Raw genomic sequence first — 24222 nt, forward strand, 5'->3', positions numbered from 1 at the left:
GTCAAGTCTCATAAACAGACCCTCTACGTCCAGAGCTTATATAAAATACTGAATCCAAGAGGGGCTGCAACGTATTGAAACTGTGTCTGAATACCTGTACGCTTTTGTTCCTCATGTCAAATGTCGCGGCACAGCCTTGACAGGAAAAGCGCATACACTTTTTCATTGCACGTGTTGCATTTCTTGTTCTACAGCAAACGGAAGAGGTGGCAAAAATAACTCAATTGGAAAAATGTGTGCATACCTGAGAAGGCTGAGAAATGCTGTTCTCAAACAGTAGTAAACTGGAGGTCAGGTGGGCTTCTGTGTGCCTCTGAACTGGGATGGAGCACTGCAAATCAGGAACCAGCATAACTGGCTGGAGGGTCTGATTGCTTCTATGCTTCTGATGAACTTTGATTCTGAAACACTAGCACTATTTTAAAGGATTGATAAACAGCTATTATTGATATTTTCTGGTCATCCTGTGTTGGGGTTTCTTTGAGCATTTCAGAAATGAAGTCTTCACAGTCACAGTGTATGAAGAGGGGGAGAAAACCTTAAAATTCAGTTTAGTATAGAAACAGAAATCAAGAAATGCTATTGTTATAACAACATTGTTATATCACAGTGTTGTATGGCAAAATGAGGTTGTTTGAATTCCTTAATTGAATTTTTCATACCTATCATATTTGGATTCTTTCCAAACACAAGCTTAGCTTGGCTTCCTGCATGCTGGAAGATTAAAACATGGCAACATTGGATTTCTTTCTTTTGTCATTCTTAAGGTATTGTGAACAGATCAGTTCCTCCCTCCTCCCATTTTGGGTTGTTTAAGAGAGAAATGTGCATCTCTAAATACTATCGTTTATATGTGGCAAAGCCTTTCAAATATGTTGCTGAAGCGGTTAGCCATTTAGTGGAGTGGTACCCTGTTATGCTCATGTACATGCAGTCCTGTCTGTCCGCAGTTGCTCTGCCTTGCTCACTGTGGTGTTTGAGAAGTGTCTTGCGAGTTCTCAGGTTTTTGTGTGGAGTTTACAACTGCACAGGATAGAGTGCTCAGTGAGTCATTACTGGCCCATTTCTTGAGGTGATAATTACTGGGTAATGTTGTTCTTCCTTTGAGATGTGTAAAATTGGATACAAACAAGACACAGGTTTTATACTGCCTGCCTACATTTTATAAAAGTACTCTGAGCTGTGAATAGGGATGACTGAAACACAGCCAGGAAAACTTTATTTGATATTTGGATGAATGCCATAAATAGAATTCAGCTAACACTTGCCTTTGTCAGTTGCTGAAACTCAACTTTAAAAGGATTATTTCGCAACCCAACCCTGCTGTGCAGACTCCTGAATATTGAGATTAACAGCTTTCCTGTAGGTTACTGGAATAGAGCAGTAACTGATTTTTGTTCAGGTATGAATTGCTTTCAACATTTCCTTATTACTACTAGCATTTTTAGTACTAATACTTGTGATTTAAAAAAAAAATAATCAAGAAACAACTATTAGCTTTCATTTTTTAATTTTTAATTACAAGAAATGATATTACAATTGTGATAACGTTTCAATGACTTTGTTTAATAATATATTACTTGTCATCTTTTTATAAAATAGAAGAGGCTGTCTTTCAGCAAGCTGTTCTCTCTTCTTCAGTAACGTACTGTTATGTGCATTTCGGTGTTGGTGCAGCAGCTTTTGCAGGTAAGATTTGAATTTTTCAGTGTCCCATGCTACATCATCAACACAGAGTGCTCGGATCCTCTGCTGATTCTTTACAGTGGAGCTATACCAACATAAACTTTTTAATCATAAAATTCTCAACTGCAGGCAAAACCGTGGCATCTGCCTCTGCCTGTCCCTGTGTGCTCATGAATTGTGTTGATTTAGGGTTTGCTGCTTTTGTCTGAAGCCAGGGGGAACTAGAAGGAAGATTTTCTGTTTGGCTGTGTAAAACATCCTTGTATACACTTCCGTTTCTTTGGAAACCTGCTGCTGTTGCTGCAGCAGCAGTATAGTTCTGCCAGTACTGACAATAACAGGAGCACTGGCGGGAAGACTTTTGCTTCCAGGCTTTTACTTCTTAACATCTACATATACTCTGAATATAGCATGGCAGATAAAGAGGGAGGGAATGGTAGTCTGTAGTTTGTTTCCACTGGCCTGTCTTTAGAGGTGCTGCTGAAATGAAAGCACCAGTACAATGTCAGGAAGCATTCCAAGTGTCTTCTGACGCACCTTTATTTGAGAGCTGTGTGAAAAATAGTGGTCCAGGTAATGTTGGGGAATTTATCCAGAATATGTTAATGTCCACAGGAACAGAAGAAAATAGCCTTTATATATTTTAGGTTACACTTTCAATTTGACCTGAGCCCAATGCCTAACCAAATTATTCCGAGACATACTCAAAGACATGAAATAAAAACTTTGATTTAGTAAGTGTTACCTAGTGGATTGAGCACTGAGAAAGAGAAATTTGACTGTCCCCTGCTGCTGCTTTGTGAGTTATGTTCTTCCTATGACTCAGTTTCTGCATTTGCGAAAGTAGGAGTGATCCATCTGACAGCTTTGTGAAGTGTTTTAAGGTGTCTGCAACAAGCGTATGGTGTCCTGTTCTTTTGCTCAGCTTCACTAAGTGAAGCTTTTTCTTTGGCTTTTGCCATGAAGTTATGCAAGTATTCTTATGATATAGTGGTACTTGGCAGTGTTAGGTTTACAATATGAATTGATAATAGCTTTATAGCTTATCTGATGGTTGAAAACAGTTCTTTTCTTGATTAGATTTCTGATTTCAAGGAACCATAGATAAATGCACATGTTCTTGTGCACAGAAGCTACATACACACTGCTTGTACAAGTGTGTGTGATTTGCTCATTTTCCTGGGGTGTTAGACCCCTTGGTTTACACCTGAAATGATGTCAAGGGTGTAGAAGTGTGTAAGGAACAGCATTTGGATGCTTTCATATATCCAAACCAGAAGCTTTTCTGCTTTACTCTTCCATTTGGAGGAATTCATTTCAAGTGGAAAGTATGTTAAGAGCTACTTTTGTTTATAGAATCATGCATCATTGCTGAAGAGACTTGGAAGAATTTCAGCTTGTGCTTTTGCATTAAATGGATGATTCCTGGTATTCTTATTCCTCTGCCTTTGCTCCATTGCTCCTGTGTCTGTTTCTGCATTTCATAATCACATTACCTCTGTTTGTCCCAGGAAAAGTCCTCAAGCCTTCCTGCAGAGGTAGCTCGAGGTGTGCTCTACATTTTGTTCTGTGGCTGCAGGCATCACCTCAGCTTGGCCCATGCACGAGACGTGGAACGGGTTCTTCCCAATTTACATTGTGCTATGCAATTCAATTACTTAAATTTTGTATAGTTTAATGTGACGTAGCTCTCCCCTCAGCAGAGCCTCCTTCTCTCAGGGCACCTCTCAGACTTCTTGTATGTGCAGTGGCAGGTTCTTGCATCATTTTCCACTTGTGTGAATTCCTGTGCTTGAGGGAACAGGAAGCAAAGAGGGGAAAGTACACGTCCAAGTTTTATTTTCTTTTCCTTTGCCTGTTGTGGTGGCGGTGAGGAATGTTCGGCAGGTCTGGCATAGTGAAACAGAAGCCTGCAGCAGGTTCAGACTTCACTCCTGTTCCAGTGCTGGGAAAAGGAGGCTGGGAGGTGATGACTGGGACACTTGCGGGCCTGCCACCTTGTGGCATGGTCAAACCCTTGCACCTTCCAGAGCTTTGTAACACGGCGTACTCCCTTCTGGGATTCTTAATCTAACTCTTAAAAGAATCATGTGAACTAATGGGGAAGGAGAGTGAAAAGGAGAGCTTCAGAATACAGAATTTCACCCAGTTTCACTGTGAGGCTTATAATTTGTAGTCTTGAAGCCCCAGCTCAAGGAGTCATGTCGTGGAGATACCTTCAAAATATAAATTATGTATTCAGTGAATGTCCCAAGTTGTTAGAACATGAAAAGGATCTAAGATGATACTTTAAGAAACAGTAGTCTTCCAGATCAAGCTTCTTTTTCTGTAGATAATGAGATAATTTATGCCTTTTTAATATTTGGGATTTGTGGTGATCAGTGTTCCTCAATAAAAGAATGTATGAGCAGCACCAACTAACAGTGCAGGTCTTTGCCACCTGTAGTTTTACTTTAAATGTTATGGGCGTTGTCATTTAATCAGCCTGGCATTAAATTAGATCCATGAGCCAGTTCAAAAAAACCCCCGCACCAAAACAAAGAAACAAAAGAAGCCCAACCAAAACTCCCCAGAAACCCAAACCACCCCCACAAAAATAAAACCAACAAAACCCCACAGATGAAACAAACAAAAACCCCCTAAGCCCCCCAAAAAAACAAAACGACAAAAAATTAGAATAACTGCAGACTGAAGATAGGCTTGGCAGTGCAACAGTTCCTTGTCTTACAGTATTGGGGGAAGCTGAGCTTTCCCAAAGTTGAATCTTTACATGATATTGTGTTCCTCTGAACAATTATTAGGGATGTAAATCAAGTGCATTGCTCAGCATTTTGCACAAGGGCTCAGAAGAATAATTCTCAAGCCCAGTAAACCTGTTGGAGAGGAAAAGAGGGGATGGACGTGTGGATGGGGTTTGATTTTAGTTTTTATTTTCTTTCCTTATGCAGGTTGCCTTATTTAAAATGAGCCTCTTTTGAAGAAGTCCCTGAATCAGACTGATAAGTGTTCGTGGCTGGGCTTGTAATCCTTTACTCCAGTATTTCATTCTTACATTTCTCTTTTTTTCTTTAATTTCAGGGGCATTGTCTCTGCAAAGACAGGAGTCCATGATAGCTTATAAACAGAATATACATATACTTCTAAATTTTTGTGTGTGTATGTATATTAAAAAGAGCTACATGAGTACATATTTAATCTTGTGTTGTAATAGAAATATATTGATACCGTATCTGCAGATTTTCTTCTGGACTAGCAGTCCTATTCATTCAAAGAGTGTAGCTATCAAACACAATGAACAAATATTTTGAAGGTGCAGAAACTTTATTTTTTTATTTTTTATATATATATATAATTTTTAGGAACTAGGGTAAGTGTAGCGAGACTCTGTGAGAGAATTAACCCTTCCCTCCTCCGTCCTAAATTCCCTCGTATGGCTAGACAGGCCTGCTGTCTGCAACACCTTCCCAGCCCACAGTTAACTGCTTCTTCCTTCTTATGGACAGTGAGAGATCTTGGTGAGGTCATCTGGGGAGCAAGTCAAGATCCCTCAAGTCAGTTTGTGTGAGGCTGCTGGAGCTCCTGCTACTGGAGGTTGAAAGGTACCACATCAGTCTCCCTCCCAGGGAGTAAGTAGGTGGTTCAGCTCCTGTTATGCATAACTTCTCTGCTTTAAAGTTGAAGCTGAGTTCATGTTTATTCGTTTGTTTCATATTTAAACATGAAGAGTAATTATCTGTAGTGGCACACCAAACAGAATGCTATTTTTCCTCTTCAGAAGCACTTATCCCCTGGAGTATTCAGCAGCAGTGGCATAAGGCAGTTGCTGTGTTCAGAAAGTATGATTTCTTTCCTGGCCTGGGTTTTTCACTGAACTTTTATCTTGCTAAAAAGAATATTTTACGATTAAGAACACTTGGTCACATCTGGTACTTCTCAAATATGGTTGCTTTTCCAAGAATAGCATGCAAACATGAAATCAGAATTGCAAGCAGATGTTTGCTAATATGGCCATAGATAACCTTTCAGCTTCATGCTTAATTTTCATGAATAACCATCTGTAAAGAATGCAGATTAATAGAGAACAGAGATAATTTCTGTCAGTGTTAATATGTTAAGTTTACCATGTTGTGGATGTTGTACGTGTTACTATAAAATAGTATTATTTATCACACAAAGTTGTCAGCTGCTGTTTTCAGAGGAATGACCTTTTGTTACTGCTTCTTTACAACCTGGAAATGCTTTCTTTTTTATTTTAAAAACACAAGATGACTGCCTGGGTCACCAAGGTTGCTAATTATGGCTGAATTCTTCCACCCATCTATATATTATTTGTCAGAGTGCTGCAGAATGCAGGGAATTTCTGGCTTTTTGTTTGTCTTCGCATTGTCAGTGAGCTTGGTGTGGCTTTTGCAGCAGGGCTGGTAAAAGTGGAATACTGGTTCCATTGACTGCTGGCTTTGAAGAAGCTCATTTAAGCTTATTTAAAAAACATATCTGTTCATAAGGCAGGCTGGAATCCTTTGGTCATTCTTTTTATATTATTCCCCTTTTAAATTATATTTAGTTTTGGATAGTTCATCTTACAGATGTAGCTGACAGTAGTTTTCCTTTACTGAAAGGTCTGCCTGTCATTGCTGGGGTAAGAGACAAAGGCATAAGTTGTACTGCCCACTGTTTGTGCCCTTCTGGAAGGGTCCTTGTCACAGTGGGACTGTAGTGGTTGGCAAAATGTAGTCAGATGCTGTCATAGGGAAGGCATGACCTGGGACAATGTCAGAAGTGTCCCTTAAGCAGAAGGAGCTGTGGTGTCTGGATGCTCTAAGCATGAGGCAACTGCCATCTGCTTTCTGCTGAGGCACTCAGTGTGTCGTGTCTTTAGTGCAGCTCTTGGTGGTGTTTTGGGAGTTCAGGATGGCAGTAACTACTTGTGCATCTGAAAAATAAGTGTTGGCAGAGGCAAGTTTGGAAAAGATGCAAACTACCAAATCTGCTTGCCCAAAGGGTGCACTTTCTAAGGGAGAGGTGTGAAGTACATTGCTGTGGTGCAGGCTGGGCTGTGCCACTGGCTGGACACTGCAAGTATCCTCCCCTGGCTCTGGAGAGCTGTGCTTGCTGATGGAGGTGCACAGCTTAGCAGGACCTGTCAGTAATTAGGCAGGGGGAGAAAGGAGCAATGAGTTAAGTGCCAAAACAGGTTCATGTGAGAAAACAACAAACCCACAGAAGGTGATTTTTTGTTTGTTTGGTTTTGGTTTTTTTATATTTTTTTTTTGTTTATTTTAAAGTTTAGGAACTCTGAAACATCTCACTTGATGAGAATATTGATATTCCTCAGAAACAGAGACACAATAATGGAAGCTACATCTCAGCATCCAAATTTTTATATAAAAGAACTGTTTGGGAAAAATATCACAGAGCTGAGAATTCATTAGAGCATTGCTTGCGTTATAGTTGAAATACCTTCAAAGAGAAGCTAACAATTAAAATAAATTCAGAAGCAGAAGAGCCTTGCAGGCATTAGGGAAGGGGTGGGTAGAGGCTTATGTGTTAACAAAATATCCCCAGTTAGAATATTATTTTACATCCCCTGTTCTCTAGTTATCTCCCTTGGTAATTTACAAATGGAAAATAAAATTTACAATTATAGCTGATTAGATATTATGAGTTCTCAACAAAGCATGTTTGTGTTCTGTATGCAATTATTACAGAGTTGCTGGGCACAACTTGGTAGTTGAATTTGAGTTATCTTTTGTGTTCAAGCAATTTAGCCACTTCTGGTTTTGTATGAGGACTGAACTGTGTTCTCCTGAAACTACAGCAATCTTTGGATAAAAGATATTTTGTACGATTTTTTTTTTTTTAACCAGTAATTATTTTCCAACTTTATGGTGAAAATTAAGCTGATTTAATCAAGTGTATCCTGTACAAAGGATTTTGATTATGCCAGTTGTGGTTGTGTAGACTGCAGTCAGATTTAAATAGGCAGTGTTGCCATTCTCAATTCAGAAAACATAAACCCAGCAAACCTCTCTGGCTCCTCTTCCTTCTCCTGGCTCACTTACCTGTACGTGTTCAAGTACCTCAACCCTTTTAATCCTAAATGTGAATCTGTTGTTCTTATTAATGGATTCTGTGGGTTTATTCTGAAAAATGCCTCCTGTGCATCTGCATGTGGATGTTGGAGGCAATATCAAAGCATCTTTCCAGTGCCATGCTCTTTTGCTGGGGAACTGGAGCAAGGAGAGGCAGAGGCACTTGGATTCTGCCATCTGCTTTTTGGGTAGCTTGAGATTCACTGACGCAGCCAAAAGGTTTCAGTTGTGACCAGTGATTCCTTGCTGTTCAGCAGTGTTCTTGACACTACTTTTTGTTTTGGAGTTCTGAGAGATCATAGGCTGTGATTATCAACCTGCAAGACTTCGTGAATATGGACTGTTGGCCTTAGGTTTGGGAAATGTCACTTAAACTACTGTCTGATGCAAGTTAAAGGGCAAATTGCTTAATTATATCTCAGTTTTCCAGTAGATTCACAGATTGTTTGGTGTAATTTTGATAATGCTCATTATTTCAATGACCTTGAACCCACATCTCATTAATAGTGTAGTTAATCTTCAAACTCACACTGTTATTCTTGAATGACTGGAAATAATGTTATTGTTCTCTTTAGCTTTCTTGCTTCTAGAGATAATGTTTTATTTGCAATGTCTAAAAGTAACTTACAAATGGATGAAGGTATTGGTGAAATAGAGCTGAAAGTATTCCAAATGCTGGGAGCTCACATTTTTTTCACGAATATGGCAACTCTGCCATGTGATGAAACACTGATATTTTAACAGCTGATATTTTAAAAGTCTGATCATCAGGTTGCTAGCAGCTGCTGCAGGGCATCACTACTGGGCTAAAAATGTTTGGGTTTGAGATCATTGCAATATTTTCTGGTGTGTATAGCTGTTAAACTGCTCATTTAATTGCACTTAAACTGCACTTTTAATTGCATTCTAACAAACAATGTTTTGGTTAGTCAACCTTGATGATATGTTGCTTGCAGGGTTTTCAGCTGTGGCAATGCCGCAGATGTCTGTGGGAGGCTGTCAGTGCCACTTTTGAAAGGGGCTTTGGCACCATTCACTCTTGACTCGCATCTTTCCTGTTTTAGGTTTCCCGAAGCCGCAGCTTGCCGGCAACCGCCGTGCTGTGATGCCCCGGCATGCCCCATGGCAGAGGTACCCGGCCGCCCCGCTGGAGCGTGGCGCTCCCCTGTAGGGAGCTGGGTAAGTGAAACCTTGTCCTCAGTGTGTAAAACACTGCCTGCCCACATCGCACCTGTGTTTAAACACAGTGGTAGCTGCAAAAAACCCGGTGACATGGGATGCTGTCATCAGCCACTTCTTGCATGCCTTATTGTGCTCTCCTGGCTTTGTGTACATTGGAAGAAGGTCTGCTGGGTGGTGATGGATGCAGGGGTATTTTCTTTTCTTTCTGATGTGCTTGGAAAGCAGTTTCCTCAGGAGAGGTGGTTATGTGTTGGATGGATGGGGAGGATAGAGAGGCAGAATTAGTAGTTCTTAGAGATGCTCACTAAGATATGAGTTGTCTCTTCATTGTCCCTTTTTTATACAAAAGGTAAGCATTGGTGTGGGTAGGATAGGTTATAGAAGGTGCATCTGAAACATCCTCTTGCTCCCCTCTTTTAAAAATAACAAGTTTCTGGGAAGATAGTGGGGTTTTTTTCTGCCATGGACAGTGTTGAATTCCTTCACACACTATAAGCTCCGTAACATCTTCCATATGTTGCTAAAATTTGTTAGGTGATGTTTCCTGTTACAGAATAATTACTACCTATGTGGTACACCAGCGGAATTATTTCCCTCTTGCAAAACTGAGGTGTGGTGGATAGCTGGGACTTCCTGTATGACCCTCTAAGAAAGGCATTTGGCTGTTTTCAGTGCCTATATTGGAATTGGGCCATTCATTGATTTTTGTCAGTGTATAGATCAGTATGTCTGCTAGGGAGTCTTGTTGAGCAAACACCACTTATGACCATCTTTGGGAATAAATCTAGATATTTGTGTGTCAGTGATTATGGGCATATGGTTAAGGGTTATCAGCTGTAGACAGGATTGTGGACTTCTGGACTTGGATCCTTATCATAATAGCACTGGCAAGAAGGTACATGGGTCTAAGGGGAATCTCTAGGAATTAATCCAACTGGGCTGGATGTCCAAGAGAGAGAACAGTTGAGGTACTGGTTGGCATCTGATAATTTGCTTTAACTGTATGTGCAGGCAGAAAGGAGAGATGTATCTGAAATAAAGTAATACTGTCTCTTGGTTTTGTACAATGAAGAACAGTCTAGCCGAATCCTCTTGGACAGTCTGGGGACTGAATGCACCAGGCAGACCTGAGCAGAAATTATCCTGTTTTATGTAGATAATGCAGACTGATGCTGGGGCAGTTCCTCAGACCTTTGATTTAAGAAACTTGTATATTACTGATGGACTGATGCCCTTTGAATTTAATTTAGACTCTGACAAGAATGCATTTTGATTCTCTGAATTCCCTAAGGCCAAATACTGCATTTTTAGTCTATTACTGTAGTTGTTTTAGCAAGTGCCAGCTCATTTATGCAGTGACTGACATCCATTGTCAGTGTCTGAATTACCGGGGGAAGATGCTGCTGATTTTGAAAATCGGTCAGAACCTCAGGAAATCATCTTTCAAAGTCATGCTGTTAATCAGTTATGTCTCACCTTGTCACATCGTCGTGTTCAGAAGACGATTGAGGGGAAAAGGCTTTTCTGTCTAGAGACCCATTAATTTGGAGGACAGTCTGTTGAGTCTGCTGTCCTGCCTTCCCCTGGAATGGAGACTTCATAGGTGACAGGTCTGTGTGCATGACCAGAGCTAGTATGGATCACTTTGGTAGATATTGATAGCACTGATCATGGCCTGTTGTTCTGCTGCTTGAGGGGTGGTGGGCTGGGGCAGCTGCTTTGGGAAGACTTGCAGCAGTGATGGGTGATTGCTGTTGCTGTGAAGCAATGTGAATTGTTGTCACCCATGTTGATGTGAAGCTGCTTGTGAAATCATTGTCAGCGGAGCACCACCAACATGCTCGTAACGACCACTTTAACTTCTGATCATGTCCTGTTCAGGGAAGAAACCTGAGGACCATGGTTGCTCTCTGTCCTTTGAGGGATTCAGCTCTAACTTGCCTCTTGGGTAGATGGTGGCAGAAACCCCTGCTCTTCTCAAGATCTGACTAGTGGAGTTACCTTGTCACCAAGTTTCATGAGACTGAACCACCTCAAATGTTTGAAGTTGTTTCTGTTCATGCTTTGCATTCAGTATTGGCTGCCTTCAGATAGACTGAGTTTCAGTTCTGAGGGCCAGCCTCTGAGCCTCTGCAAGGCACCTTGGCACCTTCTGTGAATCTGAAGTACTACTTTTTTTAAGTAGGTTTAGTACTTGCAAGTGACCTCCCCTTTGGGATCTTGACATTAACTCAAGCTGGGAGACAGGAAAACTTTGAAGTGGGGTTGGAAAGGTGGTGTCTCAGTTTTTCTCTGTAAATCTGCTTAGTGCCACTCCAACCTTCAGTATCTGCTTTAAGCACATATTTTTCAGATATTTTTTTTTAACTCTTTCCACAGTTGATAATTCACTTCATTTGTTTAATTTGGAATAGGTTGGGTTAGAAATATAGGTTAGAAATATACTTTATAGTTGTTTTTAATGGTGCTTTTATGTATGAACACTTTCCAACAGTGGGTTTTTTTGGGGGGGTTGGTTGATTCACATACAGTAATTGGCATTCACTGCAGGTTGATTCTTGTTATGCAAATAACTCTTTAACAGTTTGGTTATACCGAATGAAATAGGTCTATTTTAGGCAACCTATCTCAAAATGGAAACAGTTATGTGGTGGGATTGTGCTGTAGCACAGGGCTCTTCTAGAGCCTCTACCAAACCTGTGTGGATTCCCAGTGCTGAGCTGGAGTTTTGCTCCAGCCCAGTACAGTGATTTTTAAGAGCTGAAAAGAAGCCACTGTGGTAGCTGGGTATTGGGGTGAAGGCTGTTGAGCAGCTCAATCTTCATCAGCCTGTCACTACGGTACACTCCATTGCTCCCAGACTTACACTTGGAGAATCATCTGAAAAGGAGGAGGTTAAAGAGCATCTTGTGATTGTTTATAGTTTTCTGTTGCTCTTACCTGAGTCTTGGGCAACATGGTGTGGTGTGAGGCATCCCTGCCCATGGGAGGGGGGTTGGAACTAGATGATGTTAAGGTCCTTTCCAACCCAAACAATTCTCTGATTCTATGGATGTTCACTACATGTATTTGGCTAGTTGCATTAAATGTTCATCACTTACTGAATTTGCACACTTAGAAGGCACTTTTGTTTTCACTGCTGTTTTTCTTGGGGGCAGTGAGGAGTTGTGTGTGTACATATTCCTGGGTCACATGATATTTTCACTTCAGGTTTTCTTTCCGAGTCCTTATCTCTGTATATGTATTCATATTGGGTGTTTGTATTGCAAGCGCCCAACTTGGAAATGGGCTTTCATTGACATTATGCATAATGCACTTGCGCCCTGCCTTTCCTGTGCCTGTGTGCATAAGCAAAACAGTTGTACCTGATATAGGATTTTCACTTTCAGTTATTTGAATTGAGTCAGAATTCTTTTACGTTACAGATTTTGCCTTTGCCAGTGTGTTGCTCTCAGGACTGTTTTATCTCCTTGATCTTTTGTGTGTGTTTGGGGGTGGGGTGGGGGGGTTTCTACGTTTCTTCTCTGCTTTCACCTTTCTTTGATTAACATTCACGGGGGAATGGCATTTCTCTATCAGCCCTTTCCTCCTTTTATTAATTTCCTTGCTTCCCTTTTGGGGTGACTGTAAATTTTGCCCATCCTGAGATGGGATACTTGTATTGCAGATATTCTCATGAAGCGATTGCATTGTATGGAAGGAAATTCATCCTTGGCAAATGCTCAATTTGTAAAACTTTAAAGCTCTACCCTACTGGGGAAAAAAAAAGAAAAAAAGTGTATATATGTGCTAACATATTTACTTGGTCAGTCTGTCTGGGTTCCTTCTCAGACCTGGCAAGTCAAGAGACTTGGCATTGAGAGCATTTCCCTGTCTCTGCAGCCATTTTTAGTTTTGTATGCATTATCTATTTTAATAAAATCTGCAAAGTGATTCTTCTGAAGACTGCAAAGTCTTAAAGGAAACAGATGGTCTCTGAAAAATAAGTACTGCAAGATCCTTTTTACTTTGTTTTGTGCTCCCAAGATGTAGCTGTTCAGATCTCCTGGATCCTGACATGTTGGACATAGCTGTGATAAAAAGGCTTGATGTTCCTCCTTATCTTGTCCATGCTGGAGCAGATTCATGTAGCACTGTAGACTTGGTTCTGTAGCCCTCAGCACTGCTTTAGTACCTTTTTGGTAAGAACACAAAGATATCTATTTTAATTGGAGACTTAAATTTATCAGCTCTCTGAGACAATAGATCCACCCACTCCTCCCAAGGCGGTGGAAGTGCTTTGTCTTCCTATGAAATCCCAATTAAGAGACTATCTGCCATCATGTTGTCCTGAGTGGCTGGGCTCAGCAGTTGCTGTGAGCATGACTTGGGCAACATTAACACAATAAATGAGTCTTTTCATTCACCCTCAAAGCTCCCTTGCAGTTTTTAAGCACACCAGCTTATCTCTGGGTTTTATTTGGTTGTTTTTTCTGCTCCTAAGCTTTTTACCCACCTCTGGACCTGAATTACTCCTACAGCTTTCTAGTTTTCAGGAGGGCCTGAGGACCTGCCATGAAGCTGCTGATGGGTTCCTCTTTGCTGGCCACAGGTTGCTAATGGTCAGTAGCATCACTTAACCTCTGCTGGTGGTTGGGAGTCTTTCAGTTTTTGCCATGAACTGGGCCATTGCTGAGGCATCTGCTGAAGCATCTATTTGGCCTTTAAATGTTGCAGGGGGAGATATCATTTATCGACTTTTTTCTTTATAATGGCTGGTGGGGTGCAAGGAGTGGAATGCAGGCCTATCAGTGCCACTTAGGTACAGGAAAGCATGTGGCGGAGGAAAGTGATGCACAGGCAGACGCTATGTTGTAAAATGCAGCAAGTTAACACCCACAGAGGTTACTGACTGATTTATATATATATTTTTTTTTTAATTAACATTTGGAATATCCCAGTGTTCAAAAAGAGAAAAAAGCTTCAGTGTTGGAATTCTGGATATGAATCTTATAACACGGGGAAAGTGTTACAGCCGTGAAGTTTGTCAGTGCTGTTCAAATACTTTTCTCTATACCACTTATTGCTGTCTTAATTTTAAATAAATAGCCATGATTCTATATCACAGGAGCAACTTTGGGTGTGACTTTAGGACAAATGTCTTCAATAGAGTGCTTCCTTCTGGCCTACTCTTTTTCTGTTAAATTAATCAAGGTTTAAAAAGAATGTGTGAAATATGGTCATAGCTCCAGAGTACAATGAAGTTCATGTGAATGTGGAACAACCCGTATGGCTGACATAGAAAATACTTGTGTAAATAAAATGTATTTTCTTGGGTTTAGGATGTTCTGGGTTTTGGGTTAGGTTTTTTTTGGTCTTATTGAAAAACATCCAAAACCTCAACCCTAAACAGGCAGCATCTAGATTGTACTGATTTTGAGGAATAGATTCTTTTATTTACTGTCAGAGGAGATCATGGTTAGTAGGGACTTTGTCTTGAAAATTATTTTTAACATGATGAAAAATGCCTTGGCTTCTGCCGCTTTTCCCTGCCTATATTATCTGTGATCTTTCATTCCTTTTATTAGTAAATGAGAAGGGAAAATGGGAATAACATCAGGAAGTAGATGAAGGCATGCTAAAATATACTATGAGAACAGTAAACTAAAGCATCTGCTTTTGGTTTTTCTAGGAAATCAAGAAGCAATGGGAACAAAAAACCTGTTAGATTTTGTTTTTTTGCTTGGATTAAACTTCTGTATCTGCTGTCAGGCTTCCCCTTACTCCATGGAGTTTCTCCTTTCCTCTGTCTTTTTTTGTTTTTTTCTCCTTTTCTTGAAACAGTCACTTCATTGAAACCAAGACTGAAGCCTACAAAGGCTCCATAGTGAACGAACAATAAAGGACAGAGATTCCAAATGTTGTTAATCTGGTCTTGATTTTTCTGTAGCGTCTGTGCCTGGTTTGAGATATGGACGTGACCCTTCTTGGCAGTGCATGTTTGTGAGGCTGGCACGCCGGCTGCAGGGGATGGGAGGCGCATGGTGAGGCCGGTGCCTGCAGCTGTACAGGCAGCAGTTATTTGCTGTTAAGAAATTTATATAAACATGACATGTAGTTCACTGTGAAATATGTGCACAGATGGAATGAGTCTGCGGCATAACCTACGGATGTAAACTAGAGGATCGTTTAGCATTTTGCTCAATTACTTGTTCTTTGGCTCTTCTCCCCTTCATCCCCCGTTCACACACAGCTTAGGTCTTCTGTTATAATGGATTGGGCTACGTGGGGCTCTTCAAATGCCTGAAGCTTTCCCTAACCCATGCGTGCATCCCATTTTGGGGCTCTGTACATGCCTGGCAGGGGAGCTGTGGTGGGGCAGGGGGTGGTGGTTAATCACAGTCCCTGTCAAGTAAGTAAAGTGCTGAGGCTGAGAGCAATGTGATGATGTTGGTTTGGAGCCAGGGTGCAAACCTGATACACCCATGGTCGGGGATGGGGCTTCCAAATCCCACTATTCTCAGTGACACACTTCCCAACACCTCCCTCCTCCTGAAGTATGTAGCAGAGTGCTCATGTCCAGTGGATGTATAATTTATGGCTTGCTGATCAAGGCTTGCCAACTTGGCAGCATGGTATTAGTGGGGACCCCTTTACTATATTTTAGTGCTATCATGGAGGTTTGTTTGCTATTCCAAGCTTTTCACTTCAAAAAGGGTATTAAATATGAAATAAAAATGGAGAGGTTTTTAAAATATTAAATAATTTAAGCATAAAACCATAAATCTGTCTACCAACCTTTAAAGTTTTTATTCCTTAAATATTAAGGTCTAGAAGTCTTGAGTTTTTTTTTTTTTGTGAGCTTTTTAAAAGTAAGCATAGCTCTTCTGCAAACACCAGTCTTAGAGAACTAAGACTCTTTTGAGCCAGATGATATTGTGAGATTCTGGGGGGGGGAAAAATATGATGCTTATAACTCTGCAGATAGTCCGTTAAAGTACTCCCTCTGCTTCCACATCCCTTTATTCTGGGACATGAAAGAGAAACCTGAGCCAATACAGGATTACAGAAGTAGGTTACAAACCTGGAGCTAGACTATACGTAGTTAAAGCATCAGAAACGTATTTTATAGCTTATTTTGGTTTAAAAATGTTATGCATTTGGAAAACTCTCCCCCATGAGACTTCTTTCTTTCAAGTAATTAAAGCAAGACAGTAAGCAGCATAGACAATGAATTGTAAAAATTCATTGCTGGTTACAACAAGAATTTGAACCTCATCCATCTGTCATCAAAAAAAACAAAAGTCTTTCAAAAAGCAGATGGTCTTGTAACTAAAACAAATCTGGATTCTGGCAGACAGGGTGAGAAATGTGCACTGTGAGAACAGGGGAAACACTGACTGGGAACCGTTCATCTTGGTGGAGTGCTCTAGCATGAATATGTCTGCTAATGCTATTGTGCACAATAGCGAACATCAGAGGTCAAAATCAGTAGCTTAAATTCTATCTGCAGGCTCACAAGAAATTAGTATAATTTCTGAAGCAAGGCTTTTACGTGCTTTTTCTGCAAGATGTCATCTCCTAATAGGTATTTATAAGCATCTTAGGTGCAGCTTGTGAGTGTTAACAAGGGGTTCTGCATAGAAAGGACTGAATACTAAAGTGCAAATCATGGATTAGTATTGCAGGATCTTCATTCAAAATAAAACTATATTTACAGCGCTATGTTTATGCACACGTGTTTTCTGTTATGCATGCAGTCTAGCAAGACTCTTAAATTAACAACCCTATTAATAAATGATGCCAGCTCTCCATCATTTGATGGTACTTCAGGTGATAGCAAAAAACCCACAACCAAAATTGCTATAAGCCTGTTTCTGTCTATTACTCTTCTGTGTGTTTTACCTAGGTGAAGTTGTAACTGTCTGACTTTATTCAGGACTCATTCTCTCAGAATCCCAGAGCCATTGAATCAGCTTCATCGAATTAATTAGCTGCAGTGGATAAGTAAAACTTGGTGCTGCTTGCATGCTTGGTACAGATACAGTAACCTATGGCTGATAATTGAAGTTCCTAAGGGTCGTGTGTATCTCATGCATGCAGCCTGGACCTGAGTAGCCCAGCACACTATTTAAAACATTTTTATGTTTGTTCACTCAAAATCACATTGAGCCTTCTTTCAGACAGCAGAAATGCTCTCTGGGGTTCTTCTAGCTACTTCATCTACAGCTAGCACCTTTTTCAATGGTATGTAGTAAGAAACTCAAATACGTCTGGAAAATATTGTATCTAGCTCAGACATGTCCCAATGTATAGCTGCAAAATCATTAAGTATTTCAGGTCCTGTCTTAGGTCCATCCCATGTTTAAAAACAGATTAGAAATCTGAAGCACTATTTTGATAACTAAGCAATTACTATCTCCTTATGTTCCAAAAAGCAGGAGGATAATCGTGGACAGGAAAGTCATCAGCATCACATGGAGTCTTGCAGCTGGGAGCCTCCTTTCTGCTGTGCAGTGCTGGTTTGTACTGCTCTTTGAGGCAGAAAGCAGGGGCATGCTATGTGCAGTGCCTTGGGATGAGTTTTATGCCCAAAGAGGCAGCACTTGCTATGCAAATACAAGAAAAGACAAACAAAAATCTTTTGCCTGATTGGTGAATATGTAGTTTGGTTTAAGTGAGCCATCCTACTTCACTGCCACCATTATGTTAATACTTTTTTTAGTGTTGTTCTGTCTCCTGCATGGATGCAAAATGAATTAGGAAAAAAGAAAAATAATTTTATAGTCACAGCAAAGAGCTTTAAAACTGCCCACCCTGGTAACTCTCTCTTCTGTCGCTTTAGTCAAATGATCTAGACCAGAAGAAGATGTGAAAAACCTTGAAATAGCACTGTGGGCATAGGGAAGCTTCTTCCAGAGCCCATCAATCTTTTTTGTTATATCCAAGAACCTGAGACCAGTAAGAACGCTTGTAGTCTTCATCTCATGCATATTCAACATTCTATCTTATGTGAATCTTGAAGTATGAGAGCTTTTAGTCTCACTAAAATATATGAATAAAAGATGTGAATATTGGTGTGGGCTTTTTTTCTGAAGCATTGGTGATACTGTTCCACAGCTATTGTATTGATGTGCTTTAAAAATAATTCCTTTTACTGCATGTCATTACATTTCACTGACCTGAAGACAGAGAATGTCCTTAGCTTGATTTGTAAAATCTTAGAGGGAAGAGATCTAATTTCAAATCCATTCGCTGTCCTGGTCACAGAAGGGCTTGAACTGTGGTTTCAAAGTTCGTGTAGAGGTGGGCTAGAGGGTCTCACTTGATGGTGCATCCTTTGGCACCAGTAACTGCTCTGTTCCAGGAGCTGGGCTGTCATTACTGGGGCACTACCTGGAAGAAGAGGCCTCCCTGTCACATCCCTTGTCCTAGTGGGGTACATATGTGCTAATGCAGTGCCCTGAGGAAAGGGGAGTCTGTACCCTGGACATTCGGTACCCTATAGCACACTCCACAATAACAGGTGCTAAGTGCTCAGGATCCCCCAGTGATGGGAAGGAATTGTGTGCATGTGAATACTCACACCGCACAACTCTTCTGTTTGACAGCTAGAAGAACGAGTCAGTGCCTCCTTTTCCTCTTGCTCCTGTAAGCTATGGGCTTGCACACAAGTGAAATGTCACAGCATGTGCAGTGGTCCGGAGCTCAGCCCCCTACCCCGGCTGGAGTGGTGCCCAGCTGCTCCCTCTCCTCTGTGTCAGGACCTGGGTGCACAGACCTGAGTTTCCATGTCTTCATCTTCCAATTGAACTGTGTGCCAATGCCTGCTGTGGTCTGTCCCAAAGCAACATACCTTGTTTTGTGTCAAAGGGAACACCCTAACTGTGGTAAAACTTAATGTGTTCTTTTTATTTTGATGAAATGCCATCTTGGAGGGTTCCTGAGTTTGTGTGTGTTGCTTTCTGTGTGACACAGCTACCAAATAAAATCAATAAAAATTGAAGAGCTCTGGCTGCAGTGTCAAGGCACAGTGTGGCATGAGTTTATATGTGTATATGTTAGCATATATTCAGTTTTGCTTATTATCTGTTTCACTGTTTCAATATTACATTTATTTAAATATTTAGTCTTATTTAAAATTAATCTTGCTCCTCTTTGGGGTGGTTGTACATGTTGTGCTGCTGTGGTGTTTCTCCTAACAATTCTTTGCTTCTACATGGTAAGCAGAAGAGTCACAGCTGTCCAGGTTATTCATCACTGCTGTAGTGCTATCCATGGTCAGTTGTGTAACAAATGCATGTTGGGTTTTGTTGAGGACACGATAATTGGAAAGGCATGGCTACCATCAGGATAGAATAGCTTCCTCCATCTCCTTCGGCTTCACTGCTAACAAAGCAAAGTGCTGTTGGCTGTGGGAGGACTGTAGGGTATATAAGGGCAGCTGAGCCTCACAGTGCTGCTGCAGAATGCAGAGATCAACCTCAGGCAGGAGTTGTAATGTTGGCATGGCCCCACTTGCCAGACATGGACCCTCATCCTTTAGTCACATCCTTGGCATGCTGTTGACAGTGTTTATGCCGAGTAGTGAAGCTACCGAATTCAGAGAGCGTGGGTGCTGTGATTTGAAAATGTACCTCTCGTTTTCTGCCAATCCAGTGTGCTGGTGTAGACACTGATGTAAGAAGTTATTTTATTTCCATACAGCTCCAGGAATGCCTTTAGATCATGTTTCGATGTTGTATTTTCTTTTTTCCTTTTTTGTGGTCAGCAAAAATGTGCTGGTTTTGTCAAAACTAATTTATTCAGATCTGCTAATGGATTCAAGAAGAAAATGAATTTTGCAATTCTGTGCATCTCTTTGGGTCTTCTTGCTCAGACAGATTTATCAAAGAGTTTGAACCCAGCTCCCCATCTGTAGTCATTCACACCTCTCAAGGGTGTCTTTGTCAGGCTGTTGAGGCAGTAATTTCTTGAACATATTAGTGGAAAAAATGGTGTTTGAAGGAAAGATCAGGTTTAGTCTTGACATAGGAGTTGTGAAGGAAGGAAAAGGGTAGAAACTCGCAGATTTTTTTTCTGTCATAAATTTCTGTGAAGTTCTTGAAGGAAAAGGAGTTCTAGGTCATGCTTAGAGGTGGGTGTTTTTTAAAAAGAGCAAATTGAAATATTTTTAAAAATCAGTAAAAAGGCATTTGAGGACCACAGCCACTGAAGGACCACATCCTTCATTTTAATTTCTCCGTAACACACATTACATATAAGATCTTTCTGTGTTAAGGGGTCTTTGATGTATCCAAGAGCAATTTTTAGCTACTAAGTAAATAATATCCTGAATATTTTTCAGAACGATGGTACTTAGAAATTTTACATCTCTAATGTGTTTTTTAAGGATACCCATGTGGTAAGTATTCAGTGTAAGTCTGGATTATGGATTGGTGAATCAGATCCTGCATTAGCAAGCCAAAATTTTCAAGCTCATTCTTGGCTAAGCCCCAGCCTTTCGTGCAAAAGGCAATTCAAATGGGGGGAAACAAAAACTGTGGTTGTCTTACAGCAATGGATTAAAATTATCCCATCCTGGTCTGGGAACTGTGTGGCCATGAGGGAAAGGGTGATAACTTCAGCCGACTTTAATGTGCCAGAAGTCATCCTCACTCCCCTTTAATATTAGCTGTTGGAGAGCTGTGATTAAGTGTTCTGCCTCCTGATAACAGCTCACTGAAAAGTGGCTGACAGGTAGAAACAGCAGCCAAGCTGCTGCATGTTTTAGAAGGTGTTTGCTGATGCACCAGCATCTTTTGTCAGCACTGCTGATAAGCTCTAAGGCAAACCACCACCCAGAATTTCTTTGGCAGCCCAGCAAACAGCCAGATGAATTGTGCTATGCGCAATGTGCTAATTGCCACAAATTGGCTACACTCGGTTGAGAGTGACAGGATGACTATATATAATGGGTTTTGTTGTGGTTTTTTTTTATAATCTAGTTCTTGCATACTTAACTTGTACCATTTTTGGTGTGAGAACAGGCATTTAGACTTTTTTTGTACATTGGCAGCAAAAGGGAATTTTTGTTAATGTCAATTAGCTACAATATAAAATTCAAAGCAATTTTATTTAAATTAATTGAAAAGTGCAGGAAAAAAGTTCTGGATTACAAGATGAAAATCTTTTGTATTGCTGAAGGGTTTTTTTAAAATATTATAGTAAATATTGAATTTTCCTTTCTCAGACCTTGCAAAGTCAGAAGTGCCTTCTATCCAAAAAGCATCTGGCCTCCGAAAGCTCCCAATAGAGCGTCCCTTTGCATCACTCAGATGACTGGGATATCTTCTGTTCCATCTCAACAGGCAGTGTGTGTTGTTGGTTTTTTATTAATTTTCTACCCTTCTCCTTCCCCATCTGCATTAAAATATTTCTTTAACTGTTAGAGCTGTTCAAGCCCACAAGATGGGGGTATAAGGCATCAATGTACAGAAATGGGGAGGGGAGTGAATGTGTGTGTGTGTCCTGTGTGAAAGTATGTAGGACAGTGAAGCCCTCCTGTAGAAGGGGGGAGTTGAGGCACTGCTGAGCCACCTTGGGTGGTGGATGGAGATGCTGGGGTTTCCCTGACATGGAGGTTACCCCTGTGGCATCTGCTGCTATGTGTTGGTCCCTGATGTATGGCAGTAGCATTGGTGTGGTACCACCCAGCAGGTGCTACCAAGAGTGGTAGTAGTTACCCATCAGACTTTGACCATACTCAGCCTTAGGCTACAAGGCAGGCATGGCAGATGCTTCTGAACCTCACATCTTTTCATGGTCAGGAGCTGCAAGGCACGTCTAATACTGCCCAGAGAGGCAGGAATGGAGAAAGGAGACTTAGTTGCTGCTCCTGTTACAGCATAAGCACAGCCTGGCATGAAACAGGCTGCTTCTGTTTACCCCAAACTAAGGACACAGAAGAAGTACAGGTTTGTTCTAGCATCTGCCTGTCCTTTCCCAACCAATTTATGATGTTGATCCTAGCAGTGTGCTGTGTATGCTCATTTCTCTTTGAAATACAAAGCTGTTACCTTTCTGCCTTCTTCCAGCTGCAATTTGGAAAGAAGAATGAGGGAGGTACACAGGCATGGGAGCTGTGAATGTGGATGTGAGAAAGAATGTTTCATGGTATTATTCTTTGCTATTATACAGCAAATAATAAAGTGCTCTGTAGCCATAACACTACATGCTCACTGTGCTGGGAGAACTGGCAAAGACTGAGAGAAGAAACAGTATTAAGAGAAAACAGTATGTGGCATGTTTGGTTTCTGTCCAAGAGCCCCAGTAAATGAGGAAAGTGAATAGATAGTGGAAGCACATCCTGTACAGACTGTCAGTCAAATTGGGCTAAATTGCCTTGTCAATTGAAGGAAAGCAAATGGAGAGGGTAGGATGTCTGGGGGCATTTGAACAGCACCTAAAGCAGCAAGCAAACATAGATGTTTAGAGACTGCAGGTTTATTTTATTTGAATTTTTATCTTTTAATCTCCCAGTGATAATATCCTGGATTGCTTTTTCATCCAGCAGAAGTGATAGTCACTGTAGTACTGTGTGAAGCATGGGATAAAAGAGAGAACAGTCTGATGGAAAGAGCATGTTTATTCTGATTAAGAAGAATCAGTGAACTGATTGCCATTCAGCTTTTTGAAGCAGAGCTGCATTCACTACTTATTTACTTTGTAGTTTTTCTTTTGTCTTTCTTTTTTTTTTTTTTTTTAAATGACTTTTTTTGAGGAGCACATTAAATGCCAGGAAATAATGATTGTTTTATAATCCTTGAGTAAGCATGCTCTTTAGAGTTGTTTAACTTTTTAGATTTTATCTGTTTTAAATCACAATAAATCCTTAGGTGAGTCCATAAAAATACTTTCATAGATATCCCTGATTTTCTTATTTAGTTATTTTCCTGCAATCACTGCTAAGCATGGCACTATGAGCTCAGTAGCTGTGGCCCTCCTTTCACGAGCAGTGGGTTGCTCTGTGGGCTGCGATCTGAGCCTCTGAGCATCCTCCTGTTCTCTGATGGCCATGGAGAGAGCAGAACTGCTTGTGTTTCCACAAATGTGCTTATATCCCTCTCGGCTCTGCACTCCGTGCCTCGTGAGTGAATCTTACTGTGTGGATTGAGCTGCCCAAGTTGGGATTTAATATGGCTGAGATGCCATTGGCCAAATATATTTGGGCTGGTTTTCTATCTGTGGGGTTTTTTTTTTTGCCCTTTTCAGAATCTACAGAAGTTCTCCTTGGCAGCAAAGGAGGTGTTCCGAGAGGCAGTCAAAGCTTGAAAGTTGCACAAGGAGCACTTTTTTGGGAAGATGTGGTATTTCTTACTGATGCGGTCATGCGATTTGGATTTCATAGGGAATTTCCTTTGGTCCTCCAAATTGCGTATGCTGGTATCTCTGCCATGTGCTGGGACTCTGGTCACAGCCTGTCAGTCCTCTGTCACGTTACAGCATCAGTGTTGTCTTTGCAATACGGGCATTTAACCTGTAGGACAAACATTTTCTAAAGCATCTTGAAGAGTCACTGGGCTTGAAGTGGAATTGAGGGAGAAAAGTAATGTTTTGTGAAATGCAGGTGATGGGACTAGGTGATTGAATAGTCCCTTCTGGTCTTAATGTCTGTGAAGCAGTAGAGCTGTTTTGCTGAGGGCTTGACTTTGAGGACTAAATTACTGCTGAGCCCCACAGAAGGATATGGCATGCTTTGGAGGCATTTTGCGGGCTAACAGAAAGATGGAATAATTACCAGTTGCACAAATTATTAGAGGCTTTCTGTGGTATTCAGAGAATGCTAAAATAGATGGAATAAAATGGACCTTGTCCTTTTGTAGCTGCTGAAAGATTGCCAGGCGGCTTCCTGAAACAAAACGTAACCCCGCCATCCGTCTCTTCTGCAGTTTTAACGTGTAGATTTATGTTGTCAGAGCTGTACATTGCTTTTCATTTTTTATGAGATTATTTTCTGCTCTTACAATATATTAATGTATTTTAAAAGATTTTGGAGGGTTCCAAACTGTTGTACTTTCATCAGATGCCAGGAGTTATTAATGATGACTTGATGCTATTTTACTGTAAAACTAACAAATGCAGGAAGTAATAAATTTGATGTCTGAAATTTCACATTAGCTGGCTAAATTTCACATTAGCAATGAAGTGCACACTCATTGCAGTGTCCTTCAAAGTGCAGTACAGACTAGCTTCCTTCAAAGCAAAGGCAGTATGAAGTGAGACCGTATGTAAGGGGAACCTT

At 40.8% G+C, this 24222-nt stretch overlaps 1 protein-coding gene across 3 annotated transcripts in view; it reads left to right on the forward strand.

Annotated features, from left to right (window-relative positions):
* Nucleotides 1–24222, forward strand: part of KIAA1217 (KIAA1217 ortholog) — a 384957-nt gene that overhangs the window by 19058 nt on the left and 341677 nt on the right. For all 3 annotated transcript variants that reach the window (XM_065666573.1, XM_065666574.1, XM_065666575.1), the window contains exon 2: nt 8843–8957. In XM_065666573.1, the coding sequence (XP_065522645.1) occupies nt 8894–8957 (64 nt within the window). In that variant the 5' untranslated portion in view covers nt 8843–8893. The remainder of the gene's footprint in view (nt 1–8842; nt 8958–24222) is intronic.

Source organism: Lathamus discolor, chromosome 2, assembly GCF_037157495.1.
Source record: "Lathamus discolor isolate bLatDis1 chromosome 2, bLatDis1.hap1, whole genome shotgun sequence".
Lineage (NCBI taxonomy): Eukaryota > Metazoa > Chordata > Aves > Psittaciformes > Psittacidae > Lathamus > Lathamus discolor.